The sequence below is a fragment of the Zeus faber genome, assembly GCF_960531495.2.
Source record: "Zeus faber genome assembly, chromosome: 1".
In the NCBI taxonomy this organism is placed as follows: Eukaryota; Metazoa; Chordata; class Actinopteri; order Zeiformes; family Zeidae; genus Zeus; species Zeus faber.
The window spans coordinates 64,291,739-64,307,165 of NC_137193.1; the positions used below are offsets into that span (position 1 = coordinate 64,291,739).

The 15,427-nt window shown below is 44.3% G+C and overlaps 1 protein-coding gene across 1 annotated transcript; it reads right to left on the bottom strand.

The window, feature by feature from the left end:
• Positions 1 to 7,615: 7,615 nt before the first annotated feature.
• On the bottom strand, positions 7,616 to 15,127 carry mrpl55 (mitochondrial ribosomal protein L55). Its single transcript, XM_080008957.1, has 3 exons — positions 14,962 to 15,127; positions 14,562 to 14,826; positions 7,616 to 8,056 (listed from the first exon to the last, which is right to left on the bottom strand). Exons 1-3 carry the CDS (start codon positions 15,003 to 15,005, stop codon positions 7,898 to 7,900), a joined length of 468 nt encoding a protein of 155 aa, XP_079865083.1. The 5' UTR covers positions 15,006 to 15,127; the 3' UTR covers positions 7,616 to 7,897.
• Between the last annotated feature and the right edge of the window lie 300 nt (positions 15,128 to 15,427).

Genomic DNA, 15,427 nt, shown 5'->3' on the forward strand with positions numbered 1-15,427 from the left:
ACCAAGAATGGACACAGATGGGACAAGGAAGACGCACTTCTCGGCCTTCATGAACAATCGGTTTTCTAGAAGGCGCTGCAGGACCAGGCGTACGTGGATCTCGTATTCAGTGGAGGACTGCAAAAAAATCGTAATGTCATCCAGGTAAACGAAGACAACCAGGTTTAGCATGTCCCGAAGGACATCATAGATTAACGCCTGGAACACCACCTGGGCATTGGACAGGCCGAAGGGCATGGCCAGGTACTCGAAATGTCCGAGTGTGGTGTTAAAGGTGGTCTTCCACTTGTTCCTGTCGTGGCACGGTGGCGCAGTGTATTTCATTGGGTTAAATGCAGAGGAACCATTTCACCCGCCACCATCAAAAGCATGTGCGTGTGTGTGCAAGCATGTGTTGTAGTGTGGTTTGTTGTGTGACAAATAAAGACTGTTTCTTCTTCTTCTTCGAATGCGGACCAGGTGGTAGGCATTGTGGAAGTCGAGCTTGGAGAAATTGGTGGACCCCGGAGGGGGACGAATACAGAGTCTAGGCAAGGGATACTTATTTTTTAACGTGATATTGTGATAAGGCCCCTGAAGTCGATGCAGGGACAAAGGGTCTGGTCTTTCTTGGCCACAAAGAAAATCGATGCGCCCAGTGGTGACGAAGAGGGCCGTATGATCCCGGTATGTAGGTCTCCATGGCTTCCCGCTCAGGCCAGGAGCGGTTGTATAGTTGACTGCAGGGGAGAGGAGCGCCTGGCAGTAGGTCGATAGCACAGTCGTAGGGGCGGTGAGGCGGTAGGGACAGCGCACCCTGTTTACTGAAAACCTGGGCCAGGTCCCAATATTGCTCTGGAACGTAGCTGGAGGAGTGTCAGACAAGGGGACCGAGGTGGAATGGAGGCAATGGCCATGGGTGCTCCACGCGGTGATTTACATTTACATTTACATTTAGTCATTTAGCAGACGCTTTTATCCAAAGCGACTGACAAGGGAGAGTAATATTCAAGCTACATTGCAACAGAAACATAAGTGTAACAATAAATAAATACTGCTAAGTATTTAAAGACAGAGAGGGAGGCCCCTGCTCTGGTGGTTTTTGGGAGCTCGTTCCAACAACGTGGAACTATAAATGAGAATAGCCTGGATTGGCGTGGTTGTGCAGCCGGCAGAGCCAGGCAACGCTCACTTGACAAATGCATCATCGGGGGGGTAAGATATGCTCTTACAAGAGCATTAAAGTAAGTGGGAGCATTCCCAACAATCACTCTGAAGGCAAGCATCAGAGACTTGAAATTGATGCGAGTGGCTACAGGTAACCAGTGGAGCTCGATAAGCAGCGGAGTAACGTGTGCCCTCTGTGGTTGGTTGAGCACCGGTCGCACCGTCGCGTTCTGTATCATCTGCAGTGGCTTCACCGCACAAGCCGGCAAGCCTGTTAAGAGAGCGTTGCAGTAGTCGAGGCGGGAAATCACCAAGGTTTGTACCAGCAGTTGAGTGGCATATTGGGTCAGGTACGGCCTGACTTTTCGGATGTTGAATAGCGCGAAGCGGCACGACCGAGAGACGGCGGCAACATGGTCTGAGAATGTCAGTTAGTCATCGATAATGACACCTAGATTCCTTGCGGCCTTGGTAGGAACCAGGAGATAAAGAGGTAATGCTACCAGTCGACCAGTCAATCTGGGGATTGTGGAGCCAGGGGTACCCCGGAACCAGAGGGTTTTGGAGGGAGTTGATAAGGTAAAACACCATGGTTTCCCGGTGGTTCCGGCAGCATCCTGAGGCAGCATCTCGAGGGGGATCTGTTTCCAACAGACATATTTAGTCTGACGGATCAAATTATTTTTTAGTTGTTTCCAGAAACTGTTGACCACTTGATAGTTGCTACTGTGGTAAGAGTAAGAAAATCTCTTATCTATTCAGCAGTCAGTCATCAATCACTTTACGCAGTCAGCTATTTCATTGGGAAGCTATTACAATGACTTAATGGAACAGTCTGGAAATATTTATAAAGGTTGCTGTGGCAGTTTTGCCTACCACATGCCTTCCAAGTGGCGTTTCAGGGCCCTCCAGCATGGAGACACAGACGAAGATGAGTTGTAGACATCAATTTATTGTAGCGAGGAGGCTAGGTGGAATGAACCAGGCGCAGATGGAACATGTCATGACAGGGCTCTTATCCTGAGTGTGTGTGTGGATGGGGTTTTTAAACCTGCCGCTCGTTAGCCCAACCAACGAGTGTCAAGTGTGGCTGCTCAAACCCTCCCATCCACACACCACAGTTGCACATTACTCTGGTTCAGCATGAAAACAAGCTTTGTGAAATATACTGTATATTAGGTATTTCAGTAAGTAAGTGATGACTACCTATTAGTGGTAGGAGATACCACAAAATTTGGTTTCAATCCGATACCATGTAATACCAGGGCCAGAACCGCCACTAACGAAACTGATACTTTTTTATTATTAAAAGCACTAATGTTCTTCATGTAGGGGAGAGCAATGTGTCATGATTTATGAGGTGAATGCGTCATTAATAGGCTACTTCTGAAAACATTTTCATTAACACCAATTGATTTGCCAAACATTAAGCATCTATTTATTCTTGATTCTGTTAATTACTGACTTTTTTAAATACACAAAGTGCAAATGCTGCAGTGGAGAGGAGAAGTGGCAATGTGTGCAGTGCACATCCAACTTGATTGCCGTTGACACCATATACGGTCACCATCAATTGATGATGCCAATCATGATTCAGCGCGAATCAAGCGTCTAAACCACCACCTAATATTCATTCTAGACCGAGATGTGTAGCGTCAAGTAGCGCATAGCAGCCATAGTTATGTGATCGCAGCAGCAAAATGGACAGCAGTGAGACTGAAATAAGCCATACAACTCAGGCAACTCATGCATTTGTAGCCCCAGTTCCTGCAACAAGGCAGCAGAATATTTTTTTTATTTTGGTAAGCGGGCAAATGATATAACAGAAACAAAGATAGGACTTTCAAATTCTTTGAAATTATTTAGTTAGAAAAGCAACTGCTTTTTGAAAGATGATTTATTCGATAAGGGTATTACTTAAACATACAACTATGAGAAACGAAAATAAACTGTGATGGTTATACTTTAATTAATTGTTTTTGAACATTTCATGCAAAATAAATGAAGCGTCTTCTTTTTTTAATCATTTTTTTTATTGGAAGTGAGCACCAATCCAAATATAAGCAGATACAAGATTACAAATGTGCATCCTCCTCTTTTCATTTAGTTTTTCCTCAACACAGAATGGGCAGGCAAAACAAAGTCTGCAATCCCCTCTCACCAAACCTGGTGGTCGAGCTTCTTAGAGGTGCAGTGTATAGTATTTAGTGGCATTTAGTGGTGAGCTTGCGAAAACGCGAAAGGCCCTCTCTCGAGCCAGTGTTTTGTTTGTCCATTCTGGGCTACTGTAGAAGAAACATAGCGGTGCTACATGGCGGCCTCTGTAAAGCCTACCCGCTCCCAGTGTAGATAAAAATGGCACATTCTAAGGTAACACCAACACAATGATTCTTATTTTCATGGAAATATACACTAATTAAGAAGAATCTTTAATTGTCATGCAACACACCACACTACAACAGATGCATACACACACACATACGTGTTGGATGGTGGCCGGTGAAATGAGGCTTCTTCATTTAACCCATCCTGGCTTGTCCTTCCTCCAGGGGGACAGCCAGGAGCAGTGGGCAGCATTCGTCGACACGCCCAGGGACCTGGTACCAAGTGTCGATCGCTGGTCAGGCTATGATGTGTGCATGTTTTTGGTGGGGGACCTTACTGATGGTAGGTTGAGGAAACCCCATGTGAGCACGGGAGAACATGCAAACTCCACACAGAAAGGCTCCTATTTTGGAGATAACCTGCCGGAGCACGGTGCCAACAGCGTCCTTGACAATTACCATGGACATAACACATTAATACAGTTGTTAGAAAAATGGGCTGAGGCTTTGCAGTCACAAGAAAGTGTTATGTACAATCACACATGTTGGGTAAAGTTTCTAAATAATTAATTTTGAGCCACCTTGTTGAATAGTTTGGTCGTATGCATCCAAAACAAATTTCTAGCACCTGAAAGTTGCACTCCAGCCTCTCATGGCTCACCCTTGAGCTAATGATTTGATCAAGTATGGCCACATTTTTCAGCTGCACCATTAACTCAAAGAAGCCAACATTTTAATTTGACCAAATAGTTTACTGCAATAACACACACAATGATATATGCCAGTAACAGTCATATTGTGGTACCAAGCCTAAGGACTAACTAATTGAAAAAAAAACCTGTCACTAACAGAGCCATAACCAACTGGAATAATTTACCCCATAAAATCCGCCTTATAAAATAATTAGGCCTGCCCCCGACTGAAGATTTTCCTAGTCGACTATTAGTTGTCAGTTGTTGGAGAAATTTTTCTGCATGGTCGGTGAGGTTAATCTGCCCGCTACAGGAAAACAAAACTGTATTAAGTATTATACAGTTGAGTATTAAAGATATTTATTCTGCAGAATAAAGAGAATAAAGAGAATAAAGATTCAGAGCTGCTCCAAAGCAGTGTTTTGACCAGTCTACTCCTACTACTGACAAAGAGGGCTTTATACTGATTACAGGTTGTATAACATTGGTTAGCTTGTCATTTACAGGATGATGCCAACTCAATCATCAATAATCAAATCAAATAAATCAGGAGCTCATACATGGTTTAACAGTCAAACTCAGGTCACAGGTACAGTCTGACTATGTCATAAAAGACACACAAGGCTCTGTCAAGTTACCCTTATCTCCACACAAGGTTGAGTGAGGATGGAATGGTATCTGGTTTTTCCAATAGGACAATAGGCATTGTTTAGGAAACAGTCTCTTCATATAAACTCTGAGGGACTCATTTAAAAACCCCAAGGCAATGTGTTTTAAAAATTACGTAACACACAAAAGACTATTGTCCTATATAAAACATGTAAAAAATCATTCACAAGATTTATCATGTGCATTTTTCTCTCATAAAGTTCAAGCCATCAGTCAACTAATCGTTGCACGTTTACGATATTCATTTAATTATGTTTGAGGAATTATGTTTTAATTATGTTTTTGGGGCATCAGAAATGGTTTGAGTTCCAGGGCTGAGAAAGAATGTTATTACTAACATTGTTAACACTGTGCTACGTTACAGATAAATACAAAACCTAATTTCCAGCCTTTAAAGTTTAAATGTAGTTTGCAAGCTCTACACGGTGCGCATGCATGAAGCGAGTCACCTGTTAATTATACTGGTTGAACATTACATCAATTAAACTTATTAGGCCCTATTATTATTTTATTAATGTACACATTAAATTTAATCAACATAATTTGCACTGAAATGTGGCGTAAGGAAGATAGGGGCATCTTGTTTCATCTTGTTTCCTTGTTTCCCCGGAACATTGGATTACCACCTGTAAAACCCTGTTCCCCACTGTAAAGCCAGTGGCCATCTGAGAGGCGGCAGACTTGCTCATGCGCCTTCCCAGTCCCCATTCCCCGGCCCCCCTGTGCTCAGGCACACTGCCGCTGTCAGGGGATTTAAAATATGATTTGGTTATTAAATAATGTGATTAACGGTTTCAACTGACTCTTATAATAGATGCAATATATTTATTTATAATATACGCACTATTTACTATGATTGCCATAACATCGGTTAATGGGGATCTTTTTAATAAACAAAATAAACATTTGTCTCACACAAGTCTCTTACCTAAAGTTTAGGAAGAAATCGATAATTAGCTTACTCTGACTCAAGTTCTATGATCATAGACAAAGCCCTCTTGCTTCGTCCTTATTATACATGCTTGACTGACTGAAATATGTTATGAACCCACCAGCCTATCAGCTGTGGCCTGCCCCTACGCCCGCTATCCAGCTCCTCAAGGATCTTCAGCGACCCTAGGAAGACAGTAGGGCAGGAAAAGCTGGAGTGTGATTGGAGAATTTGGGGTGTAGTCGTCCATGTTACCCAGTAGGGATAGCTATTTATCTGCTGTTTCCTGATATTAGTTCAGCAGTTCCCAACCTTTTCGGACACGTGGCCCACTTGAAAACCTCAAAAGTGTTTGCGGCCCACATCCAACCAGAAGTAATACGGGAGCCAAACAGTGCGTTCTCAGAGGTGTATATGCAGTGCAGTAGTGGTAAAACAAAACAAGAGGTGGGTTAAAAATAACCTTATATCTGTGGAACTTTCGCGTAACGTTCGTAACGCAAAACTTACACTATCAGGACCACATTAATATTAACTCACCTAATGAGAAGGCTGATGTTGCATGGCAGACAACTAAATTATTGATGTCTGGCTTAAGGGACAACAGTCTCAGGTCTCGCTAAACTTTCAGTTTATTCCTGTATTTCATCTTCAATGCCATAAGCGCCGAAAAGCCAGTTTCACAGAGATACGTCGTCGGGAAAGGCATCAGAAATAGCACAGATCTGTTGGACAGATCGGGATTTGCTTTCTAGGTGCCCATACAATACGTTTCAATGACTTTCTTCTTGCCCTGATACTCCATGAGTTTATTCGTGAAAAATTCAAGCGGCTTGGACATGTACTGTTGGTGTTTTGTCTCGAGGTGACGGCAGTTTACATGGCTTCAGAGCTTCGTTCGATAAAATCTCGGAACACACCAGGCACAGAGCTAACGGTTCGTCTTTTGTGCCTGTCCAAAAAAATCTCAATGATAAATATTCAGCGTTATACTTTCTGCGAACCTTTCCTTTTTATTTGACATGCAGGACTGTCCCGCCTGTCCGCCTTTCCATATCAGCGTTCCTGATGCTAGCCAACCATCCATTTTGATTATCACCTCAAGTTCAAGAATGTACAGGTGCACATCAATTGTGGTCCAGCTTGGACGTAGTATACCCTCACATTAATTCCTATCTATCAGTGATGATGCATTTTTGAAGGTTTTAAAGAAAAATACCATGAAATTATTTTTTGTATTATTTTTTGTTTTTGTAATTCGTATTTTTTTTTCCAATAAAATCTGGTTTGCTCATGATTTGGCGGCCCACTTGCAATACCCTCGGCCCATAGGTTGTGAATCGCTGCTGTAGTTGACTTTTCTCAATATAAAATTGAAATTGGTAGACATTGATGTTAAGTTGCTACGTGTATCACAGCCTTTAGTGTTGGAGGTGGTGCTTCTTGACTCAATGAGCCATTGAAGTTATCTAATAGTAAGGCAGCTACTTAGCAATAATTATCATTTTTAACCTATACACCATAACAATAATTTATCCTGTGTATAGTATCACATTTGTATATCTTAAATATCAATTTCTGTTTAGTATTTTTGGCTATTTGTATATATTTGACATTTCTGCTTTTTTTTTTATCCTGTTATTTTATTATGTTTTTTTCTGCTTTTTTTCCCCAGACTGTTAAGCTTTATATTTTTAATGCTTATGGTCTGTGCTGAAGTGCACCAAATCTCACCAGAAGAAATTCCTTGTATATGTAAATGTACCTGGCGAAAATAAACCTACTGGATAAAGGCAGGAGGATTAAGGCATCTTCTATAGACAATTTACTTACATTCATATAAAATAATCCAGTTGAATTTTGTCCATGATACATTTTTATTAGCCTGTCAACCAACCAATAGTAATAAACATGATTAAGTTCCAAAATCAATATTAGTTTTGTGCAAAATAGTAATTTCCAGTCATAATTATTGCCAAGTAGGGAAAGTAATTTCCCCCTGGGATTATTAAAGTATTTCTGATTCTGATTCCCCTTGCCAACGGGTCTTTGAAACTTCCACAATGAGCAAAACATATTGAAGGAAATTGATGACAGTAAAATAAACTAAAAAGAAAAAAAGAAAATAATCAAGTTCAACTACGAGGTAATTTCTTCCAAAACTGCTGATAATCGTCAGCCTTAAAGTTATCTTCGTCGTTGTCCATCGTCTGTCTTGTAGTCTTTTTCACTTCTCTCTTCTTCTGCCGAGATTTGCGCTCCTCCTCTGAAAGAGTAGAAAGGTCCACTGGCATCTTTCAGGGAAAAACAAACAATTGGATTAGACATATCTACACAATTATTATAACTATTGTATTTATATCTTCACCAATCTGTCAGATTTGTTTAATCTTATCTTTATTCCATTGCTCAAATCCATTGAAGAAGACCTTGCTCGATGAAACATCCTACTAATCTCACTTATCGGTAGGATAGCAGCAGTGAAAATATACTACCAAAAATAAACTATAAATTTACAATGTTAACCAACAATAAATTGGTTTCAATGCTCCGGACTCAATAATCAATAAATTGTATTGGAAATACAAGAAACCGAGAAAAGAACTAGCAACAGTACAGCAAAACAAAGACTGTGGAGGCCTAACAGCCCCAAACATCAGATACTACTATTTAGCAAAACATCTTCAATTTATAATTAAATGGTTACAACTGGAGAAAAAATTGGGCCATGGATGGCGAGACATTGAACAAACAGAATGTCAGGATTTATCTATATCTTATCTCCCGTTCCTTAGTGATCAATAAGGAAACATAACTGCTTTAAAAACCCATTAATCACATGACTCTCAGCCTGGTGGAGATTCCTCAAACTCAGTGGTCACACTCTGTCTCCAAACAAACTCATGCCAATCTGGCACAACCCGGATTTTCTGGTTAAAAACAGACATGTCAATCTTCAGGTCTTGGAATACACAAGGAATTACTCATCAGGAACACATTTTTGAAAACTATTTTCTTATATTCTTCCCACACTTAACCCAAAGGTATAATACCGCTGGCCAGAGTTTCCTACAAGTCCTTAAACTACAGCAGTCTCTAAAAGTTCAAATCAAATTGACGAACAACATCCTACAATTGATTGAACATCTTACTCATATAGGTAATTAAAAAAAAAAAATCCCTTCTCGAGAATATACAAACTTTTACTAAAAACAGATGACACTATCTTTACCTACCATGCAGAGACCTTGCTGTTTCCACTGATATCAACCTGTGGAAGCTTATTTGCAACAACACCTTTTCTATGACCGCAAATGCAACTCATCCAATACATTATGCAGAGAGCTCATATCACCCATCACAAAATGTTCAAAATGGGTTTTGTGGATAAAGACATTTGTTCTCACTGTTTCTTTAATACCAGAGATGACTACTTTAATTCCTTCGGGCTTGGACCAACATCACCAAGAAGCTATCGACGCTTCTGAGTCACAGCATTCCAGTCTCCCAATCTGTATGTCTCCTCAGTGACCCCTCCTCAGTCACCCACTCAGCTGCTGCTGATTAAGCGAATCAATGGTGGGACTCCACTGATTCGTCGAATCCCAAAACCAGGAAGTAATATATGGTTTGTTGACCCCGCAGTGAGGATTGTCGTGTTTGCGGGACATGGTAGGACCGGGTGGGACAAGCCCGCTCTCCAAGCTGCCAGACACGCCACGGCGGGAGCGCCACTCAGCGCAGATCTAACAGACTATTTTCATACTGGCCTGCGAGCCTTTAATTTATCATTTTGGCCAACGAGCCTCATTTTTGTTCAAAGACTGTGACTAAAAACAAGCCAATCAAGCACTGTTTTGCCTCCACCTGCCTCCTCTTCCTCATTCCCTGGCCCTGCGCCAGAACACACCTCTACAACCACCAACCCATTTTGATCGCCTTAACTATTGCCAAGAAAATATTATTACTCAATTGGAAAAACAGAGATAATGTCACCACATCCCAATGGTTACATTCATTAATAGAATATATCTCAATGGGAAAATTTGGCAATATCCAAAAACAAGGTTGGTTCATTGAATGAAATATGGGCTACTTTTATTACTGTGTAACTCCATCCATGTGCCCTGGGTTGAGCACACTCAACTACGTGGATGGGTGCTCGTGGCTGGATGGGGGCGTCTGGTCGGCTGTGGCGGGGCGGGCCTCGCCCTTGCGCGGGGTGCGGGTGGGCCCTGCCGGCTTGCGGTCTGGGCGGGGTGTGGGTTTGTCGGCGCGGGACCTGGCCCTGAGCCTGGCGCCCGCGGCCTGGGTTCCGCGGGCGCCAGGTGCGGGGTCTCCTCGGGGCTGGGCTTGGGTGTTGCGCTGCAAGCTTCCGGCTTCTCTGGGGGGGTCTTCTGTGGCTGCAGGGCGGGGTGCTCGGGGCCTTTCCTTCGGCCGTGGGGTGCCTGTACGGCTGCGGGACTCAGGGGTGGCTTCGGGCCTTTCTCGCTGCTTGCAGGTGTTACGATATAATACTGACCTTATACACCTGAACCAATTTGGACAAGTCCTGTAGACTCAAGTGGACACACGCACACTTTGATCACACCCCAACTCCCTCCTTGCTACATCCCTCTCCTTTTCTTCCTCATTTACTGTCATAACTATGACAGGGAGAGGCCACGTGCCCAATTGCTGTTCCAGTTTTCCTGGACCTAATTAACTTTGTTTTCTAATGTGCATGTTGTTGTTTGGTTCTATGTTTATTCGTCTCACCCGTGGTGATTCTCCCCCTCTTGGGAGTAGTGATTAGTGGTTTATAGACCCAAACATGGTAAAATAGTTCACCAACGAGGGGGATTGGTGGCGGTTCTGTATAACAAAAAACTGTGCTCGTCATCCCACAGGTCGCAACAGGATAGAGTTGTTGTAACAGTTCTTAAAGATTAAAGAATAATAAAGAGTTATATTGTTGAGAACAAATATTCTGTGTTGTATGCCCAGCATGCTGCCAACACAGGGAAAAAAAAAAATTATACAGTGTGTGTGTGTATATATATCGCGTATATCGTATATCGCGTATATCCTACGCGGGAACACTCGCAACAACAACTACAACAACAAAAATGGAGTCGCTGTTCCACGAGCCGGCCCACGGAGGAAGCACCGAGGTAAACGAGGCGGCATTCGGTCAGAATGAGGACGCAACCTTACCGTCCACCTCTGCCAAGCATCCTTCTTGCTAACGTCCAGTCCCTGGAGAACAAGATGGATGAACTTCGAGCGAGGATTCAATTCCAGCGAGACACGAGGAACTGTTGCGTCCTCTGCCTGACGGAAACATGGCTGACCCCACTGGTGCCGGATGAAGCCATACGTCCAGCCGAGGCCTTCTCCGTGTTCCGCGGCGACAGAACGGGAGAGTCGGGGAAATCCAAAGGTGGAGGCGTCTGCCTAATGGTAAACAACCGCTGGTGTAACGCCAACAACACCAAATTCCTCTCCCACTCCTGCTCGCCGAACCTGGGTCCATTTTATCTCCCCCGGGAATTCAGCACGGTCATCATTACAGCTGTTTATATCCCACCGCAAGCGGACACCGACGCAGCTCTGTCGGTTCTGTACGATGTGTTGTGCGGATTTCAGAACAGACATCCCGACGCGGCTGTGGTGGTGACTGGGGACTTTAACAGGGCCAACCTGAAAAAAGTTCTGCCGAATTTCCACCAACACATCACGTGTGCCACCAGGGGAGACAGAACTCTGGACCATTGTTACACTCCTTACAAGAACGGATACAAGCCCGTCTCGCTCCCTGCTTTCGGGAAATCAGATCACGCCGCGATCTCGCTGCTTCCTGTTTACAGGCCTCTGATCGCGCGGGATCTGGTGATGACGAGGGAAGTGAAGCGGTGGACGGACCAATCAGAGGCTGCGCTTCAGGACGCTCTGACTGACGTAGACTGGGACATGTTCCAAGCAAGTTCAAGTGACGTCAGTGAGTTTACGGAGGTTGTAGTGAGTTTTGTGGCTACGCTCGCGGATGAAATCGTTCCCACGGTGAAAGTTCGGATATTTCCAAACCAGAAACCATGGGTTGATAAATCCATCCGCTGCGCTCTGAATGCGCGCACGGCCGCTTACAACGACGGACTTGTATCTGGCAACATGGACAATTACAAAGCGGCGTCGTACAATCTGCGGAGGGCGGTGAGGGACGCCAAACGGACGTACAGAGACACCGTGGAGCTGCAGATGGAGCGGGGGGACACAAGACCCTTGTGGGAGGGGCTGCGAACAATAACAAACTACAAGAGCAGCTCCTCCCCAGCCACGAGTGTGGACACCTCCCTGGCCAACCAACTGAACTCCTTTTATGCGCGGTTCGAGTCTGGCAGCAGCACCGCTAGCTTGCCGGCTAATTGGAGTTACACCGCTGGGGACGAGCGCGCACTCTCAGTGTCCGTGCACGAGGTCAGGAGGGCTTTGATGCGGGTGAACACCAGGAAAGCTGCGGGCCCAGATGGCATATCTGGACGAGTACTGAAGACCTGTGCTAACCAGCTAGCTCCGGTGTTCACCACAATATTCAACATCTCCCTGGCTGAATCAGTGGTCCCGTCCTGTTTCAAGAGGTCCACCGTCGTTCCTGTCCCGAAGATCGCCTCTCCAACCTGCCTGAATGACTACCGTCCGGTGGCCCTCACCTCGGTGGTCATGAAGTGTTTCGAGAGGCTGATTAAGGATTACATCTGCGCCTCCCTCCCCCGCACCTTGGACCTGTTGCAGTTCGCGTACCGGCAGAACAGATCCACGGATGACGCGGTCTCCCAGGTACTGCACACCACGCTCACGCACCTGGATGGCCAGAAGGGGGCCTATGTGAGAATGCTGTTCATTGATTATAGTTCAGCTTTCAACACCATAGTTCCCACCAGACTGGCTGTCAAGTTGTTGGAGCTAGGATTGAATGCTCCGCTGTGCACCTGGATCCTGGACTTCCTCACAGGCCGCCCCCAGGTGGTCAAGGTGGGGAAGTACATGTCAAGCTCCCTCACCCTGAATACAGGATCCCCCCAGGGTTGCGTCCTCAGCCCCCTACTGTACTCCCTGTACACACATGACTGTGTGGCCAGGTCCAGCTCCAATACCATCATCAAGTTTGCTGACGACACCGTGGTCGTGGGCCTGATCACCGACTGCGATGAGAAGGCCTACCGCGAGGAGGTGGCTGACCTGTCACTCTGGTGCCAGGACAACAGCCTACACCTGAACGTCAGCAAAACCAAGGAGCTGATTGTGGACTTTAGGCGTGGATCACAATCGAGGACGCACGCGCCCTTGTGGATTAATGGGACTTCTGTCGATAGGGTGAGCAGCTTCAGATATCTGGGAGTCCAAATCACAGAGGACTTAACATGGACTGTTCACACAGACACTCTGGTGAGAAAGGCGAGGCAGCGTCTCTACCACCTCAGGCAGCTGAGGAAATTCCGGGTCTCGTGAGGATCCTCAAGTCCTTCTACTCTGGAGCAGTGGAGAGCATCCTGACAGGCAACATCACTGCCTGGTTTGGGAACTGTACTGCCCAGGACAGGCGGGCCCTGCAGAGGGTGGTGCGTTCAGCTGAACGTACCACTGGAACTGCCCTCCCCCCCTTGCAGGAGCTATACACCAGGAGGTGTAGTAGCAGAGCCCGTAGGATCATGAAGGATCCTCATCACCCCAACAACGGACTGTTTCAGCTGCTGCGGTCAGGCAAGCGCCTCCGCAGTCACGCAGCGAGAACAGAGAGACTGAGACGGAGTTTCTTCCCTCAAGCCATCAGAACTGTCAACGCTGACCTCACCAGGGGTCCTAACTGAGCCATACACATAGGCTCCACTACCTACTGTACTGTATGTAGCATACTGTACCGCATACTGTGTCACTGTTCAGGGTTGTTCGTGATGCCGTATTGCTGCGCCGTACTGTTGTATGCTGTGCTGTATTATCCCAAACACTACCTCACACTATTCACATTCACATGCCACTTTAATTCACATGCCACTTTAAATGCACATATCTGTATATACATAGGCATATTCCTTCTAGCTATTCCATTTTATTTCAATTTATTTTTTATTGTATTTTATTCTATATATTTTTTATCTTATTCTATAAGTATTCCACTTACTGTATTACGTTTTAGGAGTCAGTTAGTCGGTCAATTAGAAAGGAATTTTCTACTTTTTATTTTATTTTTGTACTTTTTCCTAGGACTTATTGTGTGCTATCACCGGGTGCGTTGCATTACATTTCACTGCATATATGTATGGAAGTATGTATATGTATGTGACAAATAAAAAAAAAAAAAAATCTTGAATCTTGAATCTTGAATCTATCTATATATATATATATATATATATATATATATATAGGCATATCTACAGAAATGGAATGCCAAAACAAATTAACATAAAGCATGATAACCTGCTAATGAACACACCTGGGAATGTAAGGGCTGGGCAATAAATACAGTACATTGTTATAATATTGCGGTTAGGTTTTTGATTGTTTTTGATTACTATCACAATAGTTAAATGTTGTCTAAAAGGCTTCATTACAGTAAAGCTTTGCACTTTTCTGAACTTCATAGATTGTTCTAATCGATGCCTCTACTCGCTTGGTTATATCCATATAAACATGTGAATTTGTCACGTTACTTGTCAATATTGCCCAGCCCTAGGGCCAGTGTTTAATAACTAGGCTGCAGTAAACATATGCAATGCTTGAGTTAAAAGCAAAGCATAGCAAGGCAGAATCGGTCAAACTTACCATCAGTATTCGTCTGGGCTCTCTGTATCTGATATTAATAGTGGAGCCATCAGGCCGGACCAGCAGAACAGGATAAATTCTTTCGTATTTCTGTCTGCCATAACGGACAATGGAGGTCTTGTTGGCGTTGAGGTGACAAGTGTGTGTGTGGAACGTCGCAGCCCGAAACATTGACCACAAGTGGTCGGGCACAGCATAACAGTCTTCAACATGGGGACCCAACGTAGAGAGGGATCTATTCTCTGTAGCATTGAGACGAAAAAACCTGCAAAGACATGTTAGACACAACCCCATTACAAGCGTTGCCTTCTTGTATGGTCCGCTAGCGTTAGCATCAAAGCAACACGGTTAACTTTGCTATCAAGCATGTAAATATGGATCAAAAAGGCTTTTTATTTACCGCGGGAAAAGTCTCTGCGTCGCCAATCCCCTCGTCCAAGACATTTCGGCGCTCCTTCCCACCGTTAAACCTATAAAACAAAACAAATTAATAAGACTAGCGATGTTACGCTCAAAGGAGACAGAACCCTCGACCCGACGTCGACCTTTCGCAGCAGACTATCTCGAGAGAAGTCCCCGAAACCACGCGAGGACGGCGTATGTTACGTCACAGACATATCCGGCACGTCAGGAAGGAGAGGTGTCTAGATTTTAATCGATAACATTCGGAGTCCCCCAGTGTTTTAAAATTGTTGTTACATGTTTTTCATGTACACTGTTTGATTTCATTTTCTGGTTTTCATCTTGTAAATATACATAGCAACCGAACTCAAACGCTTGACTGTTAAACTTGATTATGCTGGATTTATACGACATTTTGAATTATCATTTATCCAGATGCAGTTAAACTAGCAAGACGAGCATTC

Excerpts from the sequence above, each read along its gene's own strand:
- mrpl55 (XM_080008957.1), bottom strand. The coding sequence starts at position 15,005 with ATGTCTTGGACGAGGGGATTGGCGACGCAGAGACTTTTCCCGCG. Across the intron at positions 14,827-14,961 it reads ACGCAGAGACTTTTCCCGCG|GTTTTTTCGTCTCAATGCTA; the intron begins GTAAATAAAAAG and ends ATGTCTTTGCAG. Across the intron at positions 8,057-14,561 it reads AGCCCAGACGAATACTGATG|ATGCCAGTGGACCTTTCTAC; the intron begins GTAAGTTTGACC and ends TTTCCCTGAAAG.